Source organism: Mugil cephalus, chromosome 17 (genome assembly GCF_022458985.1).
Source record: "Mugil cephalus isolate CIBA_MC_2020 chromosome 17, CIBA_Mcephalus_1.1, whole genome shotgun sequence".
Classification (NCBI taxonomy): Eukaryota; Metazoa; Chordata; class Actinopteri; order Mugiliformes; family Mugilidae; genus Mugil; species Mugil cephalus.
Genome location: NC_061786.1, coordinates 17,216,969 through 17,243,160, shown reverse-complemented (window position 1 = coordinate 17,243,160; position 26,192 = coordinate 17,216,969). Strand labels below are relative to the sequence as shown.

The 26,192-nt window shown below is 43.8% G+C and overlaps 1 protein-coding gene across 4 annotated transcripts; it reads right to left on the bottom strand.

Annotated features, from left to right (window-relative positions):
• Positions 1-1,177: 1,177 nt before the first annotated feature.
• Positions 1,178-25,021, bottom strand: palm1b (paralemmin 1b). Of its 4 annotated transcripts, XM_047611232.1 has the most exons (7): positions 24,454-25,021; positions 22,577-22,631; positions 10,478-10,520; positions 9,708-9,788; positions 5,559-5,674; positions 5,017-5,087; positions 1,178-4,753 (listed from the first exon to the last, which is right to left on the bottom strand). In XM_047611232.1, the coding sequence occupies exons 2-7, from the start codon at positions 22,579-22,581 to the stop codon at positions 4,374-4,376; spliced, it is 696 nt and encodes a 231-aa protein (XP_047467188.1). In that variant the 5' UTR covers positions 22,582-22,631; positions 24,454-25,021; the 3' UTR covers positions 1,178-4,373. The 4 variants fall into 4 exon arrangements, with proteins under 4 accessions (XP_047467188.1, XP_047467189.1, XP_047467190.1 ...); XM_047611233.1 differs by lacking the exon at positions 22,577-22,631 and having other exon boundaries at positions 24,454-24,998; XM_047611234.1 differs by lacking the exons at positions 22,577-22,631; positions 24,454-25,021 and adding an exon at positions 10,667-12,051.
• Positions 25,022-26,192: the final 1,171 nt, after the last annotated feature.

The following is a 26,192-nucleotide window of genomic DNA, read 5'->3' as shown; positions in this document are numbered from 1 at the left end:
ACAGCAGTAGATGTGCACTCTCCAGTGGCCCTTTCTGGGTACTGCACTTCACTAAACGCTTGTACCCAGTTAGGAAAGTTGCAATCTGGCATGCACAAACTACAACTTGGCTCCGGCTACTCTCTGAACTTACGTCTTAAATGTGTTTTCCTGCCTAAATTGTAAACCTGGATGTCTGACAGACTGGAAGCAGGTCACCGGGAGCTTTAAAAGAGTGATGATGTGCACAAGAAGGGCCTGAGTAGGCTTAATGCAGGCAGCAAGTTGCTGGAGACTTTCTACCAGCAACATCACATCCGCTACACCAGACTACAGGGGGACAGTGGAGCTCATTCTCCAACAGACTGATCCAGCTGTGCTCCCACAGTGAACGCTACCGGATGCCATTCACACCCCCACTCCATCCAGCTGTACTACAAGTCACCTTCCTGCAACAGATAACTCCATGTTATTCAATGCACGCTGTAACGTCTTATTATCATTCCTATGTTGCTGTTTCTTGTGCATTTGTTCATATGCTAATTCTGTATATTTTTTGCACATACAATTGTATTGTACTTGATTTTACTTGTAATTTGCATGTATTTTATTTCATTCTTTGCTGATTTGATTTGATTTTATCTTTCTACTTGTGTTTTTTCAGTTTCCCTTGTGGATGAGTAACGTTTATCTAAGTCTTTACCTCTCTGTAAACGAGTATCCATGTGACCGCACTTTACCATTTATTTACCAATGTATATAGTGTGTAATTACTACTGTTTGTATTTGTTGCAGATTTGTACACACTCAAATGTCGTACACTATTATATATTATTTATTTATTAATGTTATTAGTATTTTTAAACTATCTTACGCCTATTTCCTTCCCCAACCGAGCTACTGTGACCAAACAGTTTCCCTTGTGGATCAGTAACATCCGTCTAAGTGTAGTAGTATTAGTAGTAGTAGTATCAGTTTGTTTGGTTCCTCGTCTTTTAAATGGCTATTTGCATCAGTCCTACAATAAATGGATGTTTTATCAGTGTATAAACTGTGTTCATCTCCCTTGTAGCCATCTGTGTCTCCACCAGCTACCCGCCCACTCCCCCACTCACATATACATCATTAACCGGTGCTTACGCACACTGCTGTCGACTTTGCGTGCACACTTGGTTAATTACATACAAACGTGTCTGACTTGCTGTAAACAAACAGTAGTTTTATTCAAGATTAAACATTTAGACGACCACAGAATAGATGAACAGGCATCGGTCTAACACAAGGTTGTTTTTTTTCTGCTGCTGTCCCAGAGACCCACTATTAAGCAAAGCTTTAGCTCACCAAATTTACACTTATTTCCATGTATGCAGATGCATATAAACACATATATACATGTGTATATACCGTATATACACGGGCTGTCAGTTAGTCTTCTGTAGAAATTTTGCATCCCCTCAAAATGTTAAACTTTGGATGAGAGTTGGTTCTGATAAGAATACAGGTCTAATAATAATAATAATAATAATAATAATAATAATAATAATAAAAAGTTAGTTAACATAGAATTAACAGCTTAAAAAAGTTAAAACAGGATACAAAGTTCTTTTTTTTGAAGACACCAACAGTTTAGTCTGCATATTAACTATTGTCCAAGCTGCATTTATGAATAGTTATCATGAGAAGAATGAGCGTAGTATCCTCGTATACTCGTGCAGTGACCCTTCAGAGAGGAAGGCAGTGTTTCCAGTGGGTCGTCGTGACCAGGAGCAGAGCAAGAAAACCCCGGTCTAAAAAAAGAACGGCAGACGGACAAGTCCAACCAAATGAACCTGACAAAGGCACCAACAATACACAGATGTAGTCATCTTTTTTTCTTTAAAAATACACACATCAAATACAATATACCACCTGGCAAAGAGGCCATAGAAATAAAAAAAACGAACAAACATGAGAGTCAGTATAGGAAACAAAGTTGCCAAGTTGTACAATTACAGCGGAACTGTACACGTGGAAAGCATACACTTTCATTATAACCGTCCATGCCTGCTGACCTCCCTCTGGAATGTAAGAAGGGATTTATCTGGTGGTAAATGTAGGCAGGACTTGAGAGATTGCATCTGGCACTGGAGGTTTCAAAAGACTCTCTTAACCGACGAGCGTTACGCAGGAGGCGGCGGTGGAATCCCACAGAAGTTGGAGTAAGACAGGAGGGACGACCGGAACGATAGTTGGTGGAGTTTTTAGACGAGACCCGGGATTAGCACCAACTTTAGAGGTTGCTTTATTGAACTGCGTTTCTCCGAGCGCAGGAGGTGCGACGGTGACGACGAGACGGTGTGAGAGGATGGCGGTGAGAGCGGAGGTGAACGGAGTGGAGACGTGGATGAGCCTGGAGGCGGTGAGCAGAAGCATCTGTGGTGTAGCATCACTGACCCAGACCAGCCTCGCCTGTCTGCCAAGTAAGTGTGGAGACTAGGGCCGAAATGCATTTCAATAGATGCTGTTGGCTTTGACTTGCTATAGTGTACAGCATAGGTCTTCAACGGGGGGTCCGCGGAGGTACTGCGGACCCCAAATCTTTGGTTGATAAGACATTTTTTTGATATATTTTCTAATTTCGCCCCCACAAATTTAATTTATTTAAGGCCGAGAGCTTTAAAACTTGAATCTATCAGTTATTTTCGTTATCTGTCTTTTACTTTTGCACATATTTGAACCTGTGTATCATTTGAATAGCTTAATATTGAATGCAAAATTACAATAATTATGTATATTTATATTTATAGCACTAGCCCGAGTTTAATATAAAACAAACATAGCAGGTAGGGTGTCTCTACTTAATCTCTAGCCTGAAAAACGTTGAAGACCCCTGGTGCACAGTATATGCATTTTCTTGCTAGCAACCTGCATTGTTTAGGACAGAAAACCTTGAGATGAGCCGGAGACAAATCACATTTGCGAGGGAAGTCTGTTCAATGTCCTTTGCAAATCTATTCAAGTACAACAAGGCCCAGGTCTACAGACAGACAGTCAGGGGTTAAACTGGGAGCGAGCAGGACACAAACCAGCAGCCGACCAACACACAGTGAAATTACAGTATTCATCGTCAGATTTTATTTGGTTCGAGGAGACACAAAAGCTTTTGCATTATTATTATTATTATTATTATTATTTTAAATGGTGAGCTGAGCTGAGCACGCCCGCCTCTTCTGCTTAGGGTGGAACAAATCCCAATTTAACCCCTGGATTTACATTCAAGTGACAGCGTGTAATAATAATAATAAAGACCTAACAAGTGACGAGTTGAAAAAGTTACAAGGCTTCATGCAGTGCTACCTCATTAAGATTCACACGGATTCTACTGCTGAGAGAATTAATCCCTAATCCGAAATGATCATTAAGTGTATCCATCTTATTTAAAAAAAAAAAAAAAAAAAACACGCACACACACACAATCGCTGTGATTTTCATGTACATGTGTCACATAGAGTAAGTATCTATTATCAAGCTAATGTGGTCCTACTAGCCTCTTCGTCTCCTTGGTTGCTTTTTAAATGTCTTTAACACTGCCAATTATACAGAAAGACTTGTGTGACAAAAAGATATGTGCACGTATGAGTCTAAGGAAGCACAGACACTTGTTATGAGTGTTACGCGCAGTGCTTACAAGCGTACATGCAGTTAATGGTTGGAGATGATATAGAGAACCAAAAACAATAAATACATTGTATAAAACATAATTTCATATCAATATATTAAAATACTATTTAAAATAATATCTTAGACAATATTGCAATATGAAATTGATCGATAAATAGTTGGTAGGCCTACACAGAGAAATATATATATATGTATATATATATATTTAAGTATCTGCGTCCTTCATCTTTTGTTGTTTTGACTTAAATGATTTAAAGTTTCCAGATTTTTCCCCGACTGGGTAGCAGTACAATCCAGAGAGCTAATACATTTTTTTTCTTTCCCCCAACAATAATAACAATGAACTTACAGTACACAGTCCCATAATAAAGATATACATACTGAATACAATATAAATGTCAAGACAGAAAAATAGAAAAATATCAATAGAAATCAAAAGTCAAATACATATCAGAGAAAGTATACAGAGTAAAGTGTACTTATGAGTCTTTGTGGTTCTTGTTGTAGCTGGAGCTTGTATTGGCTCTCATTGTTGGTGTATTGGCTGTGGAACTGTACTTTTTTTTTTCTCCTCCCAGTCCTGACACGCACTTCCACACGGACACGAAGCGACACGCACACACCTGCAAATACAGACACATGCAAATAGCACACAGGCCTGCACAGGTGCAGGTGTGCATTCAGCCACGCACACACCCGGACACGCACGCGCGCACACGAACACCACACAGCGCTCACATGACCGTGCAGCATTTGCAGGTCTGTTTCTTCTCCTTCTCCTCCTCTCCCTCCTCCCCACCTCCGTTGGCCTTCTCCTTCTCCGCCATGCTCCCGTTGGGTGGAGCCTGCTCTGCTGTGGCAGCGTCTCCCCCCGCTTTCCCCTCCCCGTCCTCGATCACTACAAACTCAGCTTTGACATTGCCGTCCACTCCTTCCATCCCCAGGGCCGTGCGGTTCTCCTGCTCCTCCTCAACGGTCTTGTAGCCCATGAAGACTAGAGTAACCGGGTTGTCTGCACTAGCTTGGTCAGGGCTGGGGCCCAGCAGCTTGGCCTCAATCCCGGTCACCTCTCTCTTGGGGGTCTGACCGGAGGACTGCACTACTCCATTTTCACCTAGAGAGGGCACCAGAGCACCATTCAGGGGTTAGGAGTGTGCAGAGGGAAAGAAGGTGGTCAGGTTAAGTCACACAGACAAAGGCTTAAAAAAAAAAAAAAGACGGAAATATTATTTTAACGACCTCCGGCGGAGAGGGACAATTTAATAGAGCAAATGAAGAGACTATTATTGGGCTGCTTTGTCTTTCTGACACAGCTGTTAAGGCTGCGTTGCCATGGTTTCCTGCGTGATGACATGTTGCCATGGGCACTGGACATACCTCCATTTTCTCTGGCCACACCCTTATTGGCTGGCGCTCCTGTCTCTAGTTCCTCAATTTCTTGCTCCAGCCTGGCTCACAAAATCACACACACGCACACGCACACACACACACACACACACACACACACACACACACACAGAAACCGAGGATTAAAAATAATCTCTAAAATAATATGTAATGTATAGGCATAATGTTATACAATATTATATATATATATATATATATACAAAGCCTAAAACACGTGCTTTATAACGTAATTAGCCACGATGCCCTTAAACTCTTTGCAAAACCAATTTTTTTGGTGAGAACAGTATTAAACTATACAAAAGTGACAGACTTATGCTTGGTCGATGGCACTGACAGATTTATACAATGAAATTCAAGTTTTCAATCAGTTTGAAACACTTTACCACGACACACATATATTAAGTCTGACAACCAGAATCCAGTATTTACATAAGCCTTCACTTTGTCCATAAGAATCACACATTTGACCTGAAAATAAAAGAGCAATTCTCTTTCAAAGATCAGATGCCCACCTGAGAATGACCTGCTCCAGAAGTTTGGTCTTCACCTCATCCTCCTGCAGACGTTTCTGAGTCTCCTCCTCTGCCGGGGCTCCATCTAACAACCAGCGCTCCCTCAGCGCCTTTGACTGCAACGCAAGAAAATAGATATAACACACTGCTTGGAGTTTAAAGTAAAACAGAGGAATGCAATGTATACGCTTTAAGGGATTCGCGTGCATGCTGCACTACTTTGGAAGGATTTTCGCGCAGTCTATTTGCACGTAAGAAACCTGGGTCTCGGGGAAATGCTGCACATTATTGGCCTTTTTTTAAACTCGGACATCAGTGTTTCTGCAGAAGAGATTAGTGGCACTTACACTAACGCACAACGACAAGCCATTTAGCTAATCTGAAAGAAAAGTCCATCAGCGAGCGACTGCTGCTCTGCTGACCGCTGCCACTCGTTGTTGATTCTGTCACACACTTCAACTGCTGCCAAAGCGTCGGCCAAGTGGACTAAGTGGCACCCGGCCAGAGGATCGAGGCTGGCACTGAGCAGAAAAAAATCCAAACGAACACGTAATTCTCCTAATATACTTGACTGAGGAGGGGATGGAAATCAAGAGAGTCAAAAAAAACAAACAAAAAAAACAGTAATGACAAGAAAATCTTTAAGTTGAGAAAGATTTACTGAATGTGAACTGTTAGCCTTATTTTAATTACCCATATATTTGTAAAAATAAAATTTCTTCTAATCTTCTTTTATTTCATTAGCCCTTCACCCTTCACCTCCCCCTTTTCATCCTGTGTTCATTTCCTCTATTTACCTCCACTCATGTATTCTTATCTGGACTCCCCATCCACATGCCCTCCTGTAGATAAGCTAATATCAAAGCAAATACTTGGCATGCCTTGAGGTAAATATAACAGCGTGTCTTGCTCGCAGCTGTTAGACCGTGCAGCAAAAGACAACCCTGCCTGGCCATACGGAAACAAAAAATCGCGAGGAGAAGCTCTTGTTTTTGCAAACTGGACCGAAAATCTGGACCTGCGCTTGACGCGAATTCCTCTCCAGTGATGCAACGAGAATTTCTACAGGAAAAAAAACTCCCCCTGTTTTTTTTTTTTCTTCCTCTTCTTCTCCTCGGACTCTTGCCCCTTCCTCTTTCTTGTTTGCATCTCTATCCATCACAAAGTTCATGAACTTGAACGCGGTTGTAAATGTCAGGGTGTATCTGCCTCAATTTATATCTGCGTTAATCTGTTTCTATCTGTTGTTCTGTTTTAGCTCACACTGTCTCCATTGAGTAATACAGCCCCAGACACCCAGCTGCACAGAGCTTTACAGCGCGCGCACACACACACACACGCTCTCACGGTGTAATCCAACACTCTCCATTCCCCAGCACTGCATGGTCTCTTGGGCACCGAATCTAAACCTGCTTCCCCCTTTCTCTCTCTCTTTCACTCTCTGCTCTCTCGCCACACCCAGCTACCCCAACGCCTGACATCACTTAATGTGCTCACTCACGCGTATGCAGGCACGCACACACGACAGTCTACGCGAGCGGTCGTAAAAAAAAAAAAAAAAAAAAGCTGGAGTGCTGAAGTTACATCTCTCTCCATTGTTCTTTGGAGTAAAAGCTGCTAGTGTAGCAGACAAAGGGCGGAACTGGGACACACACACCCAAATCTAGTGAACAGCTGTGAAGACAAGAGCCTTATTTCAATCTTTTCCTTCCCAAAACTACAGTTTCTTCATAATAATCCTCATCCAGTCACTTTTTTTTTGGGCAGGGGGGGACTTTTTCTAAGTTCCAAAAAAGAAGTTCTTTTGTTTCCTACTAGGAGTAACATGATATGATGTCTGCACAATACGCTCTAACTAAGCTAAAGCTAGCTTAATTTCAAATTTGAAAATGTCAGTCCTTATTAATCTGACAATTTGCCAGAATAAATAGTTTCCAAGTTTAGGATTAATGGAGATTCAGGTTCTTATTACAAGTTACCACTATCACTTCTGCACAGTAGCAACTAAGCTACTGCCAGGACGTGCTTATCTTAGCTTAGCATGAACGCAAACACTTGCTCCAAAGCCAAAACATGTCACTTTTACACTTTGGATTTTGTCTGGTTTAAACAGATGAGATGTTACGTCATGTGTTAGCGAGTGAGCTCCAGAAACTATTTCATTTCAACTCCGGAAGCCGGCGTGTCAAATGCTGCTCATTTTAATTGCGGAAACATTTCTCATTCTCTACAGTGTTTTCTTGTTTGTTGGAAGTGTACGATTGTCCTGGACGTTTGTAGGTTTTAATTGAAGAGGCTGCCGGGCCCTGTTTACATAATCACAGCTGCTAATTAAAAGCAGAACTCCTGTTCAAGCCTTCTGCGTTAACAACACTGTAATAATTCATTTTATCATTTCGTCAGCAGTGCGCGAGGGCGAACCCGTGTATATGGTCCCGTACGAGTGTGATTTAACAGCGGGGCAGGTACACTGTTATAAAAAGGCGTATAACGAGCAAACAGAGATATTTTATAGGGTTCTCCACATGAATGCTGCCTCTGGTGAAGGAACACTTGCTGTGGGTTGTACAAAGAGCCTTCTAATAGCTACTCCTGGACAGCGTGATTACACTTCCCCTCTGCGCGCTTGTTTCTATGTGTGTGTGCGCATGTTTGTGCGTGAGACGAAAGCGGGGTGCGGTGGGTGTACGAGCCGTTTCCTGTTGGTGGGAGTGGGACAAAAATCTGTTTCCTCTGCCAAAAGCCCACTGCATTGTCTGCGGCTTCTGCGCTCTTTCATGAAGCGATGCACGCAAAATCCAACACGCACTCACACGTACAGACACACACTTACAATGGTTTGCTCTGAAAATAGGAAAAAAAAAAAAAAAAAAGTGGGAGCACGCAAGGGCAGCAGCGCAGGTCACAGGCACTTTTGCGAACACACAAGTCCGGACAGGCGCACACGCACCTCAACCTTTGCTCTTATCTGTGACCTGCTGAATTGTCCGGAGCTGAAATAGCATTGATAATGCTGACACATGCGCTGACAAAAGCCTCGGCTCTGATATAATAAGTGTGTGCGTACAAACAGCATGCGGAGGGGCTGTCGGCGTTATCTGTCGTCCATTCTGAACATTCCGTGACAGCACCAGCTAAGGAGGATCTCACTAGGTTGCACTGATAGATTTGAGTTTAAATGTTGCCGTGTGGGTGTGTATCATTGCTCACACCGTAGAGCCACGAAAACGCAGAAGAACTGGCCGGCAGTGTAACTCACAGCTTGTTTCAAGCTCCGGTAAGGGAGAGGCGTGTAGGGGTGCGGGTGACGCACACATTTGTTTTATCAGTGAGTCGCTGGAGTAGATTTCAAAGGGAATAAAACTGGTGCGCTCTCGAATGATGATGATCAAACAGGCCAGTTCTGTTTTTGTAAGACCACATCTCCCTGCTGATATCAGTGGGAAGGATTTACAATTCAAGACGAGGGGGATGACATCAACATTTAAATGTATAACAAAGTCAAACTCCCAAAAAAAATCTGTCCGTCCCTTAGTTTCAAATAGAATCACATGCTTTAACAAGCATAGGAACTGTTAATCATGTGAAAGTGTTGCCGTATGGAGGGATATTTATGGTGCGCATTAAAGCTCAGTACAGGGATACTTTGGATCCACCTGTTGTCCATGACTGTTGTGTGTTCTTTTCAACCATATAACATAATCACACATAGAGTTCTATAAGTATTGTGGTACGAAAAAGGCATTACCAAACAAGTGGACAACCTCTGGCGCTGAAAGAAGAAGCCTGTGCTAAACACTGCAGTACCGAAAAATGGCCATTGTTAAAATGTCCAAGCAAGTTACAGCAGAAATAAAATATGTTTACAGCCTGTTGCACAAAATGCTTTTGGTTTCTTTTATTCAAATTTATCAAAGTGTAAAGTTAAGTATGATTAAGGTCAAGTCCACTTTGAGTGACAGGCGCTTATTAATGGTTTAAGAAGAAAAAGGCTTTATTTATTCTGCCGTCCACTTAGAGTTGGTTTGCCAAGGACTGAGCTTCTACACCGAGGTTCAAAACCACTCTTCAGGACATTAAGAGGAGCTGAGGGGGTCGTCCATATTTATATACAGTCCATGCGTGCAAGTTGTTCATGTGTGCTTTTACCTTGAGATGCTGGAGTTGCCGTCGGTCATCATCCAGCTGTCTCCTCTTGTTTTCAATCTCTGTCTGCTTCTTCCTTTTCTCCTTTCACAGTCCACAAACAATATAATTACTTTCTGGTACAACTGGTCAACACATTTATTAATCTCTAGCACTGAAACTTGGGTATTTTATTGAAATCTGCATCAAATAATTTTGACTAAATCCTCTGGTTTCTGATGATGTTGCTGGTGATTTAGTGGAGCATGAGTATATTTCATACACATCATTTCTGAATGCAGTACTTCTGTACGTTTATACTGTAGGTACACTTCAAATGTGAGCAGTAGTTTCGAGTTAGCATTGCTGTTATAATATTGAAATTAAAACTGCATTCGGTAAAGCCCCACACTTAACTGGCGCTTTCAAAAGGGCTTAGTAAAATCACAATCTACATAGTTGCTGAGTTTGCTGACACATCTGGATTTTCTAGCAGAAAAGAAAAAGATTAAAGTCCACACCGAGACACAACAAAGTCAAGTGAGATTCGGAGAGTTGGACAGAAAAGGGCAGCGAGCTGTATCTCCAGCATTAGCTTTTGATGTCCTCTAATGGGTGGAGATGGGATCTAAAAGGTTGAGTCATTAAGACGGGCAGTCAGACCTTGACAAGCAGCAATGATTTGTTGTTTCTACGTCCACCGGTTTGCCCTGATACGCACTCTGTATGCGTGTGTGTGTGTCTAAGTGTGTGCATGGACGAGAAAGGAAGAAGCCTTTGTGCAAATAACTTACCGCGATGGCCTGGAGTCTCTCCTCTTGTGACACCTCAGCCATCCTGATGGAGACGGAGACAGATTGAGGGGCAAGGAAAGAGAAAGAGAGGGAAAGAGAGACATAGAGTTACAACCACACATGACCACCAGCACATTACAAACAGTGACAGATTTCTTTGACCGCGGCATTTGCTCATCCGCCGTTTACCTTCCAACGACTTCCCAGTGGCTGAGGTTAAATATCTGTCTGTTTGGCACTAAATTAGTGGCGCTTTCCTGTCAGGGAGAGTCAGCGTAGGCATGCTAATGTGCAAGCGGGGCGCTGCTGGAGATTCCTGCCCTAATAGGTTCCAGACCAGAGCTCCAGGACGGAGGATGGACGGAAGCAGGGCTGGAGCCGGTGGAGAACGACTGTTTCTCAAGAGAGATGGGACAAAATCTGCATTGCTGCATCGGCATGAATCATGTATCGAGATCCATTTTTCTCTGTCATAAATGACTGATGTCCTCTGGTCAAAAAAGGAAATTGGTCATGCTCCCAAGAGCAACTCCAAAATTTGTCAGAAAATGTGAAGACGTGTACTTGCAACAAGGGGCTGGCGTGTGATTTGAGTATATGAAAGGTTATATAAGGGGTGTACCAACCAATTCAGTCCGTAGAGAGAATTTTTAGACTGAGCTTTGAAGGACATACACAGCTCAAGCTACAGTCTCTTTCAATGAGAGCTGTGGGTGCTTAATGGGATATTACGAGTGTAGTACATGTAGTTTGTGCCATATTTAACACTTCCTCTATTTAACTCGCTAAATTTGTTGTGCTAAAAAAACTGCAGTTCATTGAGTGGCTGGCTCCAGAAGGTTGCAAATCCCCATACACCCTTATGTTAAAGCCAATTTGACAGCATTAGCAAACATGGTGACAGCCTGGTACAAAAACGACTTTGATCTCAAAAGATTATTTCACTGTTCATGACTAACTATACTGGGGTAAATTTTTTCTAACTTTTATTCTAACATTTATTTTTTTATTAAGGTTTAAAGACAGGGTGTTCCTGTTGAGTGGGCGGGGCTCGATGATGGGCAAGGTAAAGCTCATCCGAAATGGCGAACACGGGCTCCGCCCACTTAGGGCTTCATTTTCGAGGTTCAGAATCCTTGTGTCCATGGTACATACAGTCAATGGTTGGTCCCCAGGGACTTCCTTGGAGAAATGGCCAGCTTTACAAGACAAACAAACATGTTTACAGAAAGATACTAAAAGACGTTTTTGTAGCTAATTTTGACTATTCGTGACAGCAGAGTGGGAATAAATACTACTAAGATGGCGATGGCCAGAGCCGCCACACTGAGCTTCAAAACTACTTTTCACAGAGTCCTCTGCTAAACTGGCCATAGGCGTGTACGTTAATGTGAATGGTTGTCTGTCTCTTTGTGTTATCCCTGCGGTACCAGTTGCAGCACTGACACTGACTGAGCACAGCGTTAATAGGTTATAAATGGATGAATGATTCAATATCGCTTAAATTTCTCTTTCAATTCTTTACTCGATGATGGATGACTGGTTCGGACAACTGATAATTCATGATCTAATGATTCATATCAAACAATTAGGGCGAACACATAAAATGACTCCTCTGCGAGAACATCTGGAAACCACGGAGTGCAGCTGAAATGTACCCTGAACAAATTAAGGCACTTATTAAAAATAAACTCACTGACTTGGTGTCAAATTATCAATTGCCTCAACTCTCAGATGACAAATTGACCTCTCTGGCCACAGTCTTAGGTGGCTTGTGGTAAAGCCCTTAATACTATTTTGTGGGTATTATTTTTCTTCTTCTACAGACTGGATGTGGTGTATGAAGCAAACACGATAATGTTAGCAGCAGTTTGCCTCATCCAGAACCGCACAAAAATACATATGGGCCCCTCGTTTCTCTACAGCGGTCCAAACCAAACTCTTACAAAAGAGCTATGACAACAGCTCCGCATAACTGCATAACCAAAAAAACCCTGCAGTGGTAGTGAAGTGTGTCATTACTCTTTGATTGTGTCACTACTCCGGATGAGCTGCGAGCACCCCCTCGCTGTCTCGATTTAAATGAGCTTGCGTCATTCCCAAGCTACGTCCCGACAAAGCTCGGTTTGTAAGAAAAGAAAGAATCATACCAAGAATTCACGTCCCTCCTCACTTGGCATTCCTCGCACAAAGGCATGACCCTTCAAAGAAATAACACCGCTTGCTATTCCAGCGAGACGCCACAGGACCTTTTTAAACGTATACATCGAAATACCCCAATCTCCGTTCAAGTCGCAACACCGTCACATGCAGGCCCTTCGGAAAAAAAAGTGAAAACCACAATCATCTGATCACACCCTCGAGAACACATCACATATTGTACCACCCAGATGCATTTGACTTTCCCCAACTGATCCAGATCAGGGAGGAAAAACAGAAACTGGTGTGCAGATTGTGTAAAATCAGGCTAAAACAAACATAAAATTAGACTCTACGACCTCAAACGTGGATTATGTAATTAAGAAATTGACTTAAGGGTTGCTTTTAGTGTGTCTTGGCAGCGTGTTATAGCCAATCTCCTTCCCCTCCCATCCCTTCCCTTCCCGTCCCTCAGATCAGAATGGGAGCAGGGCAGGACTCCGCATCTGGATCGGTTCACAAGTGGCATGAAGGTCTGGGAGCTCCAGCTGAACAGTCTGACCCGAGAAAGGTCAATGCGAGCATCAGCGGAGGCAGGGCAGCGTCCTCTCGCACAGCTCAGCTCAGCTGTGACGGGAGAGACACGCACGGACACAGCAGCTACACAACGAATGAATTACACATCAGCGAAGCCTGTTACCCCTGTTGGATACAGAGAAATTGCTCCTAAATAAACCATCATTCGCTGTCAGTTCAGTCAGCACTGAAGGTGTAAACACATCAGGAGTTTTGACAGATTTCTTTGACAATACAATGAAATAATTTTGCTATATTACACAATTAAGTTATCCCATGACTGAATGTTTGTCATTTTTAACAGAAGCTTGAAATTTTATATTTTAGAACACAAATTTGAGCAATGTGTATTTTTGAGACGGTGTTCAGATTTTAACACACCGCCCCACCGTTCCAAATTCAGTTTCGGTTCTAGTCTTGCTTGTCTGACCTCTGGGCAACAGCCGCAATTAATTTTTAAACCGTGCTGAAAAGCTATGTCCACCTTGTCGGAACATAGCGGGAGCCGCGTCCTGCTGCCTCCCTCATAAATTATGCACACACGGGGAGTGAATGAAAGCAGACGTGTAGACAGACATCTTTTGCGGCATAGTTAGAAGAAGAAGAAGAGTAATTACACTCGTGACGGAGAAAGGAAGGCGCCAGGGGAGACGAGCGGTCGCTCGGAGACTGAGAAGCAAAGACTGATTGAGACGGGAAAAGGTAACGGCCATCAGCATCGTCACTGGAAGAGGACAATCAGACCTGCAGACGTGCAACAAATTGAACTTATGGACGGCTATATATCCAAGGTAGGTACGTGACAGAAGATGGCAAGGAAATTGACTAATGACCGTGGCCGATTCCCCGCTGAGTGCACTGCTGCTGTAGCATTTCCAGGAACACATTAACTGCCTGTATAGAGCACCAGCATCATCTTCTAATAGCATTGTGCTCATGGGTCTCTGGCACCAGCAGTCACTTTGCACACTTTATCTGCACAATACCCTAAAAGTAATCAACTTACTACAAGCTAAATTAATAATAACCCAGCTGAGCATCTTTGGGGATATTATAGCAAGTTAACCAAGATATAAAATTCTCCGTTCTAAGGTGAGAAGAAGTAGTTTTCCTTCCACTTTCCTTCCACTTCCCTCAAATTTACATTATCTACAACATGGCTGTAATTTTCCAATGATATTTAGCATCAGGCTTGAGCCCCTTCTTGTTCAAAGTGAAACCTTCTGGCAAAAGAAAAGTAGCAGTGCATTTTTTCTGAAAGGCTAAATAAAACACACTCCGTACGTTGTACATGCTACACTGATCTCTACATGAGACTCTATCTCCTGTATGTATTTCTCTGTAGTGGAAGATCACACCAGCTCTCATCACCGTAGCTTTATCTTTAAACAAACATCTGGACACTGTCACGTACTGATTCGGTTCCTGCCTCCTCCGTTCACACGTACTCGGATAACACTGATTTATTTAAAGCTCCTTTTTACAGCCTCTGCACATCACAGTAAACACTCCGAACCACAATAACTAAACTGATCCAGCAACTACAGTGTTACAGCCCAAAAATATGAATGAAGGAATGAAATACGCCGATCACCTTTATGACTACACAAACAGTTGTGACTCATCCGAGAATGGACACGGGCCTTCTGAGGGTGTCCTGTGGCGTTGGGGGGCTTTGGGTCCTACGGGGTGAGGGTTGGATCAGTAGTGAATTTGGAGGCCAGGTCAACACCTTGTGCTGTTTTTCATGTTTTTTGAGTTGTTCCTAAACCATTTTTGCGTGCGTGTCTGTGTGTGGGGGTGCCTGGTCTGGTTTAGGTGGGTGGTGCATGTCTAAGGAATGCCAGGTCCAAAAGTTTCCTAGCAGAACATTGAACTGTCACAAGATGGTTCAGTGATATTTTCTTCTCTTGTCAGTGGTCATAATGTTATGCCTGGTCAGTGTATACACAGAATTTTCACAATGGAACATATGAAACTGAACAGAAACGATAAGTCTGGTAGTTTCAAACTATTGAATCTTCCACTATATCACAAATGCTTTATATCTTTGCCTTTCCTATATTGAGTCACCCCAGTATCAGCTTGCTAAGCTGCTAGCCACACTTTAATGAAGCCAATATTACATAGCAGCGGTGTTCCTTAGCTTATCATTGATTTTACCTAGTGAATATTTTGTGCACATGTCACAACCACAAGCTCACCAGTTCCATTTGGAGGCAGCAAAAGGTCGCGCTGTTTCCGTTTTTTGAAGATGTTCCACCCAGGATCTGAATGGCCTCCATACTTCTGACTGATAGTTGGGAGCTCCTGCTGTTTAACCTTTCGTGGGGTCGCGAAGGGTCGCTGGGGTCACACCTGAGTCAACCACCCAACTACCGCAAGAGTTTTTCGGTGTCGCAGAGAAGAACCGTAATTTAAAATGCGTGTGCACGCTGACACATGTGAACAATCGTTGGTCAATTTTAAAATCCACTTATTACGCAACCAACAACGAGAGAGACAAGGTTGCACAGCTAGAGTCCATTCACATGCTCCTCAGATGGTTTCATTTCCAGAGTTAAGAGGTTGTTGTTTTGGCTCCGAGTGTTGAAACAACACATTGATAAGTGATTCCAGTATTTACATGGGAACAAAGAGGAAAAGTAACAGATCGGGGGCGGGGGGGTGGGACATAAGAGTCGTTACGAACATATGCGCGTTATTCATAAAAACATCTGTCTTTGCTCAAACGATCTGGGTCGGGCATATACATGTCGACCTTGTTTATGAGTGTGTATGACGTCAGCAAGCCACGTACCAGGCTTTTGGACTTTCTCAATTATTTTGTTCTTGCTTGGAGGGGATGGGAGGGAGGGGGGGCGCAACCTCTCACATTCAGGAATACACGATGAGATGTTTGTGTTCAAGCCAAAGAAGTGCAAGGAGACAAGTGGATAAACATACATAAACGAAAGTCAAAGAGGAGAATCTATGCTCTTAATGCTCCATGCGACAGCTGCATTTGATCACAAGCTTACTGCAAATAAACTAGAAAACAGCACATATTGACTCCAGTTATTGAATGTCGGCTCAAGCACACTTTCATAAACTATTTCCAGAGAGTCCTTCTTGATTTCTGAGAATGGGACGTGTTCACTCGATTGTTAATTCATAACATCGAGGACCTTTTAACTGATACTGAGAATTTAAAAGGAACAGAAACCAGCTTATGTGTATAAATTTGTTGGAAAAAAAAAAAAACGAAAGTCTGAAACCTACTCTCCTTGCAATTTCCGAATGAAAACCGGTGCACAGACACACAAAGAAACATAACTCTTCAGACTGAGAGATGACAGTGAAAATGACTCTTAAGCCTAATGACCTAGGGCCTGAATTAAAATACTGAGAGACTCTAGAAGAGGAAACTAATCTCAAATCCCCTTCACACTGACTGCGTTGGAGAGGCACTTCATTCCCCTTCTCTCTACTCCCCACTTCCGTGCCTTCCTTCCTTTAGGCCAAAGGAGCAAGGGAACAACAATACCCCTGCCCGCCTGCCTCTCTGCCCCAGCCGCACACAAACACATCTCAGGCCTCTCCACCGCCACCGCACATGAAGCTCCGCATCCGTCTATCTGCAGCAGAACGCGAATTGTGCTAAACATAAACAATACGGTGCCAATAAAAACTGGAGGAAGTCCGCTGAGCTCACATGTTAGCATTCCAGGGTCAGAGGGTAAAACTCCATTCCCCCTCCGAGGTCGCCCATAAATAACAGGCCAGTCAGTGCAGAAGAGAGTGAAACTCTGTGTAACGTCCGTGTCGGGAGGGCAAAAGCTGAAGCCACGCTGACTGAGACACGTGGGTGGGATGAGGACCCGAGGGGCACTTCTGGCGTCTTGCATTTCTCACAACAATGAATGAATTGTGACGTTCAATCTGCGTGTCAAGTTTCTTTAATGGACTAAGCACTGCATTACAAGTCAGACAAAAATGATAAACCACTGAAAAATTACTTTATTATACACTAATCAGGCATAACATTATGACCACCTTTCTAATATTGTGTAGGTCTCCCCCCCTGTAGGGCCCTATGGGCCTTCTGAGGGTGTCCTGTGGTGTCTGGCAACAGAATGTTGAAAGATGTGGTCTTTGGGTCCTGTGGGTTGAGGGAAGAGTTTCCCACAGATACTTGATCAGTTTGGGATCTAGTGAATTTGTACTGTTTATGATGTTTTTGACTTGTTTCTAAAATGTTTTTGTGTCTGTGTCAGGCTGCATCCTGCTGGGGACGACTGCTGCCATCCAGCAGCGTCATTGCTATGGGGTGGGGGTGCCTGATCTAGTCTAGGTGGGCGGTAAATGTCTAAATAACATCCGCATGTATGCCAAAAGTTTCACAAGTGAACACTGTATCCCATAGGTCTTCGACAGGGGGCCCGCAACCCCTAGGGGGTCCGTGGAGGTACTGCAGGGGGAGGTCGCAAAATCTTTGGTTGATTAGATATTTTTATATATATATTTTTTTTAGTTTCCCCCACAAATTTAAATTTCTTTATGTACACATTAACACGAATCCAACCTATTTAAGTAACGGGATAAATGGAGGCAGAAGATGTTATCTTTCAGTCAACAACAGTCGCAACAGCACACCGTTTCACACAGAGCACCACACTGGACCTGTCAATCTAAGCCTCATGTACACAGTAGGCCCCTGCTGCTATCGCTGCTGAGCCAATCACGAGGCCACGTATTACACACTGACTCTGTCAGGTTCCCCGCAATTGGCTGAGAGCCTATTCTGTCCCTATATATATATATGTACTACCACACTACTGTACTGTTATATATATATATATATATATATATATATATATATGAACTACTATATAAATACTACTGTTACATATTTGAAATAAAAAAAAAAAATTAAAAATTGATAGATATAGAACACATATAGTAGGTAGGGGTCTCTACTTAATCTCATCAGTTTGGCGGTCCTTGACCTGAAAAACGTTGAAGATGTATCGTAACAAAGTGGTCAATGTTATTTAATTCTCTGGTCATAATGTTATGCCCGATTGGTGTAAACTGTAATTTTAACCTGCTTGAAATAAAAATAGGGTTTCTAGAACAATGCAAAGGGTCATGATCATGATTCAAACAATGGGAGCAACTTATACAGTTGATTGACACATGACTAAACTCTTTCAGTGGTTTGACAAGCTTCTGATAAACATTTTGGAACTGAAATTTGAAAATGTAGAGCTGAAATGTGCACATAGCCGTGGGGAGGCTGTGGAGTAGTGGTTAGAGAAGCAGCTTTGGGATCAGAGGGTCACGACTCGCTCACCCCATAGCTGAGGGACACACTAGGGCAGGGGTCTTCAACGTTTTTCAGGCCAACCCCAAACTGATGGAGAGAAGTAGGGACCCCCTACCTACTGTATGTGTTCTCTATTAAACTCAGCCCAGTGTTATTTATAAATATACATTCAGTATTAAGCTATTCAAATAATACACAGGTTCAAATATTCATCTTTTTAATTTCAAACATGTGCAACATCTATCTGTTTACTAAAATATGTTGGATTTGTGTTAATGTGTATTCAAAGATATTTGAATTTGTGAGGGAAAATATATAAAAAATGTCTAATCAATCAAAAATGTTGCGACCACCCTGCTGTACCTCCGCGGATGCCCTGTTGAAGACCCATGCACTAGGCTGAGGGAATGGTTGCGTCAAAAGCAAGAAAACAATTGTGGAATCGAGAGGGATAGTTTTCATGAGTGAAATTTTGAAACTTTCTGAAACTGACAAGGAAACAACCATTTCTGTGTGCAGATGAGTAAAAAAAATAAAAATGAATGAAAGTGGGCACAGCTTTAAGCATGGCATGTGTTTCTTTCTTAGTAGTCTGGAGACAGCTTGACAGCAATATTTTCTGCATTTTCTAAAGCCTGTGTATTGTAACTAATTATATTCAGTTTCACTGGGGTGACAAGCTTCAGTGATTGCCACACTAAACCATGGGATCTGCTTCAGGGAAACTAGCTTGTACATGATGTCTGACTCAAAGTTGCGAGGAGAAGCCTGTCGTCACAGAGAGGGACAATAGTTATCATTCAAATATGGGGATAATGGAGCTCTGTTATGACCAGCCTTTTCCTTGGAGGGATTCGGTATGAGGTATCCTCCTATGTACACGTGACTTAAAGCAATGTAGCAAGGAGTCAAGTTCAAGTCCAGACTGTTTTTTTCACACTGCCGTCCAAAAATACGACTGTCGCAAAGCTACAAAGATTGTCCGGGATCCTTCTCATCAGTTCCTAATGTGCCTAAAATCTTTTGCCTCCATTCCATGCCTTCAGTACATCTGCTCAATAAGCCTGATTTGCGACGACATCCTCGCCCTGCGTCTCTTCTCCATTTCTTAACTCACAGCCTTCATCGCTTCTGCATGAATAAACCCTTCCACACCACAAATGCGCCTTGGTCCTTGCTTATTAATTTTCATACATTCAGGGAACACGTGCTGAGTCTACAGCTCTTGTGACACTTTATCGATTGCCCATGTTTTGGTTTCAGCCTCGGCGTGGAGGCCAGAACGCAGGTTGAGCTTGTAACGGGTAGATTTACACGGTACGCGGCGTGTTCGATGTCACTGCGACAGAATACTTTGAAGGTGGAAGTTTGGATTAATGCTCGGAAAACCCAAATCTGAGCAACCAAGTTTTGAGAGACAACCGTGATGACACAAAAACAACTTAAAGGCCTTTACTGCTCCTGCACCTGGTAAATAATCTCATCTGATGTATAAGAAGGTTACTAGTAGGAACAAAGCTACTGCTAATACAACATAGGACAAGCTACTGATCATCACTACGCAATGGTTTGTAACCACACCCAAAAGAGCTGTCAGCCGTGGACATCTGCAGTGGTTGAACTGCAGAGTAGAGTTGTGACAGCTCACATTAATCACTGGTTGAGTAATATGGAAAACAGCCATAATGCCAACATCTAAAATTTCAAGATTGATAGTGTATCTCATTCCAAGTGAAAGGGAACTGTCATTCTGTGGATCAAAATGTCAGATTAACTCAAAATTAAATTAAATAAATTGCTGACTGACACACTTTGAACTCGGCTTCCAGCGGCCATTTAAGCAACATAATCCCAAGCAGCTTTTTCTTTTAGACAGGTACGCTTGCATCTTGGTCTTCCCGGACCTCGTTTTACAAACCCAATCATGTGATTGTCAGAAATGCCAGTTTGTGTCCTCACCATCTGAGGCATAAAGGTATGTCCGGAAGTTAGGCGAGCACCGTAATGGGTGTAAGAAGAAAACTATTGACTTTCGCTGTACCTCTGCACAAACCGTGTAACCACATGAGACCGCCCCCTCCACACTTGACTGTCTCACGCAACCTTGAACGCTCTCTTTGCTTCACTGGTCAATCAGCAAATTCTGTATGTCCGGAAGTCTATGGACTTGCATTATTGGAGCAGCCTCTCAATGTTAACGCAGGAACCATTAGGCCTAATAGGTGCCTTCCCTTACGGAAAGATCCCAGTCCCCACTTAAGGCTCTCAAGAGTGTCAGGACTTGTTTATACCTAGTATGTCTGTCCAACATCAGCCTGTCCAATCTCTTCTGGGATTATAAAAATTCATTTACAAAAGGACAAGGACCAGCATTAATTTCCCTTCTTCCTTTACGGCATGATGTTCATGTGTGTGGCGGTGTGTGCGTGTGTCTTTTTCAGGTTATCTGAAGTGCAAAAAGATGGATGATCCTTTGTTAGTGCTTATCAATAGTGCTTTTGATATCGTCTGTGCAACAGCACTGATGATCGTCATATGAGCATGTTGGTGTGCGCGTGTTTCGGGCAGCAGGCACAAGACAAACACACAAATGCTCAAGCGCACACGGCTGAGCACATTTCCCTCCGAGATTAAAACGACTCAGTGGCTAAAAATGACAGTTTATCTGAAGACAGACTATCTGCTGGGAAGAGGGTGAAAAAAAACAAAACAAATCCTCTCTTGCCTTATCTTTCATGACGAAGCAGGAAGGAGGGAGGTTTGTAATGAGAGCCTGTTTAAAAAAAAGTGACTATCCAGGAGGAAAAGAGACGACAGAGATTAATAGAAAGAGTGAAAAATACATGGAGGCAGAAAGGGCAAGGTGGATCGTAATGCGTTTTCTAATAATACCACACATCTCTACTATCTGCCCAGATGTTACTCATCTTATCATCTCTGTATGCCTACTGAGCTAGCTTTCACTTCCACTTCCTGTTTTGCCCCCGCAGTCTATCAGCATAAAGCAGTGGCTGTTAGGGCTTTTGTAATGCATGCCATTCATTTGCTACAACTAGCTTACTGATCTGATTTTATAACCACTGCATAAATGGTTTCTTAATGACAACAGGGTCAGCGAGGGCAATTAGCAATATCCATCACTCTCGGGGTTCTTGCTCAGGGCAGGATATGAACCCATGAGAGGCCTTCTGTCCTCTATTAATGAGGCTGTACCAACCAGTTGTGCCGCAGAAATTCAAGCAAATTACAATGCCGCACTTGTGCTGCAGTGACTTAAGCAAAAAGGGATCCGAAACCAAAACAACTAGCTGAAAAACACTAAAATACTCTGAAGTTAAATGATCAGACTCAGCATGGATAATCATGGGCGCTTTAATTGGCGTAGGCTAGGTGTTGTTTTTTTAAACTTTGGGTGCAGCTTCAGCAAAAACCAAAGCACACTCTGAATGAGTTTGGTTGAAGTCGAGACTATCGCATTTCACCTCATCTTTCACTGTCAGTACCCTGAATGGGAATGAACGGCCTTCCGGTTATGAGCCCATTTCCCTTATCTAAATTGGTGAAAGCAGATCCAACCCAGTGCCCGAGCCAGCCAGGTCCAGCAGACAGCTCAGAGACACAGACACACACACACAAGCCGTCCATGTGTTTCACTCGCGCGTGCTGCAGACCCACCGACTAAGATAACGCGCACGGAGCCGCGCGTATGCGAGCGCCCAACAAAAGAAACGCGGCTGTCCACAGTCATGATGCACAATGATGACTGGGTGGACGGGACGAGCGCTGTCAGCTCCACTGAGAGTTTGCTGACACGACACAGAGCAGCCGACCGGATATAGACCCTCAGCTCGCACACACTGACTGACTGAGGCCTTCGGTGGAATCAACGTGTCTCGCTCGCACAATAAAAAGGACAGAGCAGGCAATAAACAGTGGCAGACATGCTGCTTATACGCCGGCCAGCCACAGCACTGAAACCACCTGACAGGAGAAGTGAACATCATTGACAGCTGGGAAAATTTTGGACCTGGCATTCGCGTGGATGTTACTTAGGCCAGACCAGGCACCCCACCCACCTCATAGCAGTGACACTCCTTGATGGCAGCAGCAGCAGCAGGGGCAGGGTGCAGCCTGACACAGACACACACACACAAAATGGTTTAGGAACAACAAAAGAAAAAGAAAAACAGATGTGATCCAAATTCACTGGATCCCTAACTGAACAAGTATCTGTGGGATGCACTGGAACAATCCTGATCCCTAGAGGCCTCTCCCTTCAACCCACAGGACACTATCAGAGGTCCACTCTCTTAAGAGTTAGAACTGGCACAAGGGAGACCTACACAATATTAGGAAGGTGGTCATAATGTTATGCCTCATCTGTGCACATCTCAATTTCAAATTTGCACTTGTGCAACAAATCTGAGTCATTTAAAATGCTCCTTAAGGTGCATGTTGTGTAATTTACTGCCCATATTTAATTATGTGCTTCAGTTTATGCGCATTCTGTTTAGGATCAGAAAACAAATAACAGTGATGGCAGGAATGAGGAGGGAATGAGATGTCTGGCTTACAGTGGATTCGGGAGAAACTGTAAAGGAAGTTAAGAAACCTTCTAAGTTTGCACATTTTCCTAGCGGAGAGTTCACTGCATTCCCCGCGGCTGAACTTCCGGGACTCAGAAATGCAATGGGTGTGTTGTGTTCGCAGGCTCCGTGCTGTCATGCACTTGCTGCTCCTGTCAACAAAGATTGTTGTCCGCAGCAGCCACGGCACAGGACAGAAAACCAGGAGAAGAAACAATGGAGCCGACAGCAAACAAAAACACGCTCTTTGTCTGGTCGTGCCTACACCTGCTGCGATGAAACACAATCGCAAAAACAGAGTATAAAAATTAATAATGGTCCGGCTGACATTGTTCTATTCAGAGACAGGAATAGAAGCAGAGGCAGAACAGCCTACGTGATATTCTGGGAGGATGGAGGAGGCAGACTCTGTCACCGGTGGCAACCTGAGCTCATATTAATTTGAGCTACACCACATCGGTCTGTTAAGGACGCACGGTCTCGTTCTCTGCAACCCTAAACCCACAACTGCCCGCCCGCCTGCTTCCCTGCCCCGATGCACGGTGTAAATTCCAGACAGGAGTATGTAATGGCCAAGGTTTATCAGCTCATGCGCGCCATGTTGGAGCGGGCTGCTCGCATCACAACACACACACACACACACACACAGAATACCCTGTTACTCTCCTCTCCTCCACAGGCTGCAACCAGTCAGCATCTCCTCCCTCAGCCAGGCAGTGACGGCTATGCACGCCTGGCGCCACTGGAAATTCACAGTCGAGGTTAAAAAAAAAAAAGAGCATAAAAACGGCTGCTCTCCGCGCAAGACAGATCGATCTCACATGATGGATCATCAAAGGCGTTCGCGTAAACACGTCGTCCCGTTACACCTGTCGGCCCTATCACGTCTCGAAAGTACAGCGTTGCAAAGAGGCCCTCGGGGCATGCAATAAAGGATGACATAATATTGCAGACATTCTATAACTCTCCCCCCAAAAACCAGGCGCTGACTTCACCCCGAGCTTGTTATTTTGAACTGTGCCTTCGCGTCCTTCGAAGGATGCTGCGCCTGCGAGTTGTAGCCTCGCGTCAAATAAAGCCAGCGATGAGCTCACAGTGTTTACAGTGCTGCTGCTGCTGCAGGAGAGGACACAATATGCATTTTTCGTATTTTCGACCCCGTGCCGCGCCGTGTCGCCCCTCGTGTCCGAGGCGAGGGGGAGTGATGCTGCCGCGCCGGACGCTCAAATCTTCCGCCGCCGCACGGGCAGCCGCTGGACAAATCACCAAAAGCGGGTCAGCCGCAGGAAAACACGGGAACGAATAGAGCCTCGCCGGGAGGAAAATAATGAAATAAAATGAAATAAAATAAATAAATCACGACTTACTCAGTTGCAGATCGCTTCCCGCCGCGGACGTCTTCCTAACAAGGTGTTGTGTTGTTTATCTCTGAGCGTCAATTCGGAATACTCTCAGAGCCCTTCCTCTCCTCCTCCTCCTCCTCCGCCTCCTCCTCCTTCTCCTCTTCTTTTGGCTGGCACCCCTTCTGTTATTGGGGAGGTGATGCCGCGGGCAGCGTACGCGCACAGCAGCAGCCCGACAATAACAAGACCCCGATGGTGTCCTCTCGAGCGAAAAGGGCGCACGACGGACTTGGCCCTGGTGTCGGTGGAAATCTCATGGGCTGCGGGGCGTCGCCTGATTCTGAAGCAGGTTGAAGTCTAGTTACTGTACGGTGTGTGTGTGTGTTTGGGAGAGAGAGGGAGAGAGAGTCAAGAGTGGTATGTGAAGGGGAGTGCAGAGGGGAAAAGGATACGCCTCCCTGCCTTGTGGAGATAAAGGGGGCCCAGGCTGCGCGCACGTTGACTGAGATATGGGTCCTCCTCTCCGAACGGGGGCCCTGCTGGCTCTCCTCCAGCCTTATCATATGACGTGCAAGGAACCAGGCTGTCCGCTTCAGAAGAGCGGAGGACGTGCAGCCAAACGTTGGGATCGAATCCAGACCTTCCACCGGAGAAGAAAGAGCCCTTTTCTCCCAGGTTTGCCACCCCACTCCTCCACCTAGCGGCGGAAAAGCCTCAATGACAGGACTCCGAAAAATGTCATTCTGTTACATAAATACCCTCAGGCTGAGGCTGAGTGGCTCCACAGCATCAAGCAGTGGTTTGACCATCACTACAATTTGCCAATTTCGCCACGTTTATTCGTGTATTTAAACCACTTGACAGTTTCTTAATATCACCAATTTCTTTTAGTTTTTTGGGGTTTGACCTTAATTATTCTTTCACATCTGCATCCCCAGGACATCCAAAATGTGCACCTGCAGCTAACATGCAGCAGGTGGTGCTATAGTTCCAAATTGATTCTCTTGTTACTCCGGGTAAAAAAAAAAAAAAAAAATCCTTCTAGTTCATTCAGGGTGGTTAGATCACAATATGCATTTGATGCATTATATTTTTACCAGGTAGTTTACTCACGTGAGGGGAATACGTGCAGAAAATCACACGCATGGCCGTGTCAGCTTGGAAAACATGGAGTAGCATCGTGACTAAAGTGTTAAGCCATTTTTCTCATGTGAGTCACAAAAATGTCACATTGACAATTTTGCTTACACACACGCACCTTTTTTTGCCCATCACATTCCAATAAATAACCAAAACTGCAGTGAAACAGCTCCTCTGAACTGTGAGTAAGGTTTACAGTGTGCTGCTTCCTCTACAGAAGTCAAATCACACTTCCCAGAAAAGAGGATTATGTGATGCATGCTAAAAAGTCACTTTTGGAACAATGGTCCCAACTCAAATTAATGCATACTAGGTTAGAATTTAATATTGTGCGTCCTGAACTGCTAATGTGGACATTATACACACTCATAGCTGTGCAGGAAAGTAGATAAGTGGGAATATTTGTCAAAAAACGTGGTGGAAGTGTAATTCCACTCACATCAAATTGGTCCCAATGAAGCAGGTTGAATTTGGAAAAGGTGCAAAGTGATTTAAAAAGGGATCAGATTGGTTGCGTAGATAAATGTGCAGAAATAAGAAAGTGAGAGGGATTTTAATCCTTGATGAGAAAAAACAGTTTTCTCCTCCCCTTGCTCAATTAATGCACATCACGTCCCCCATCT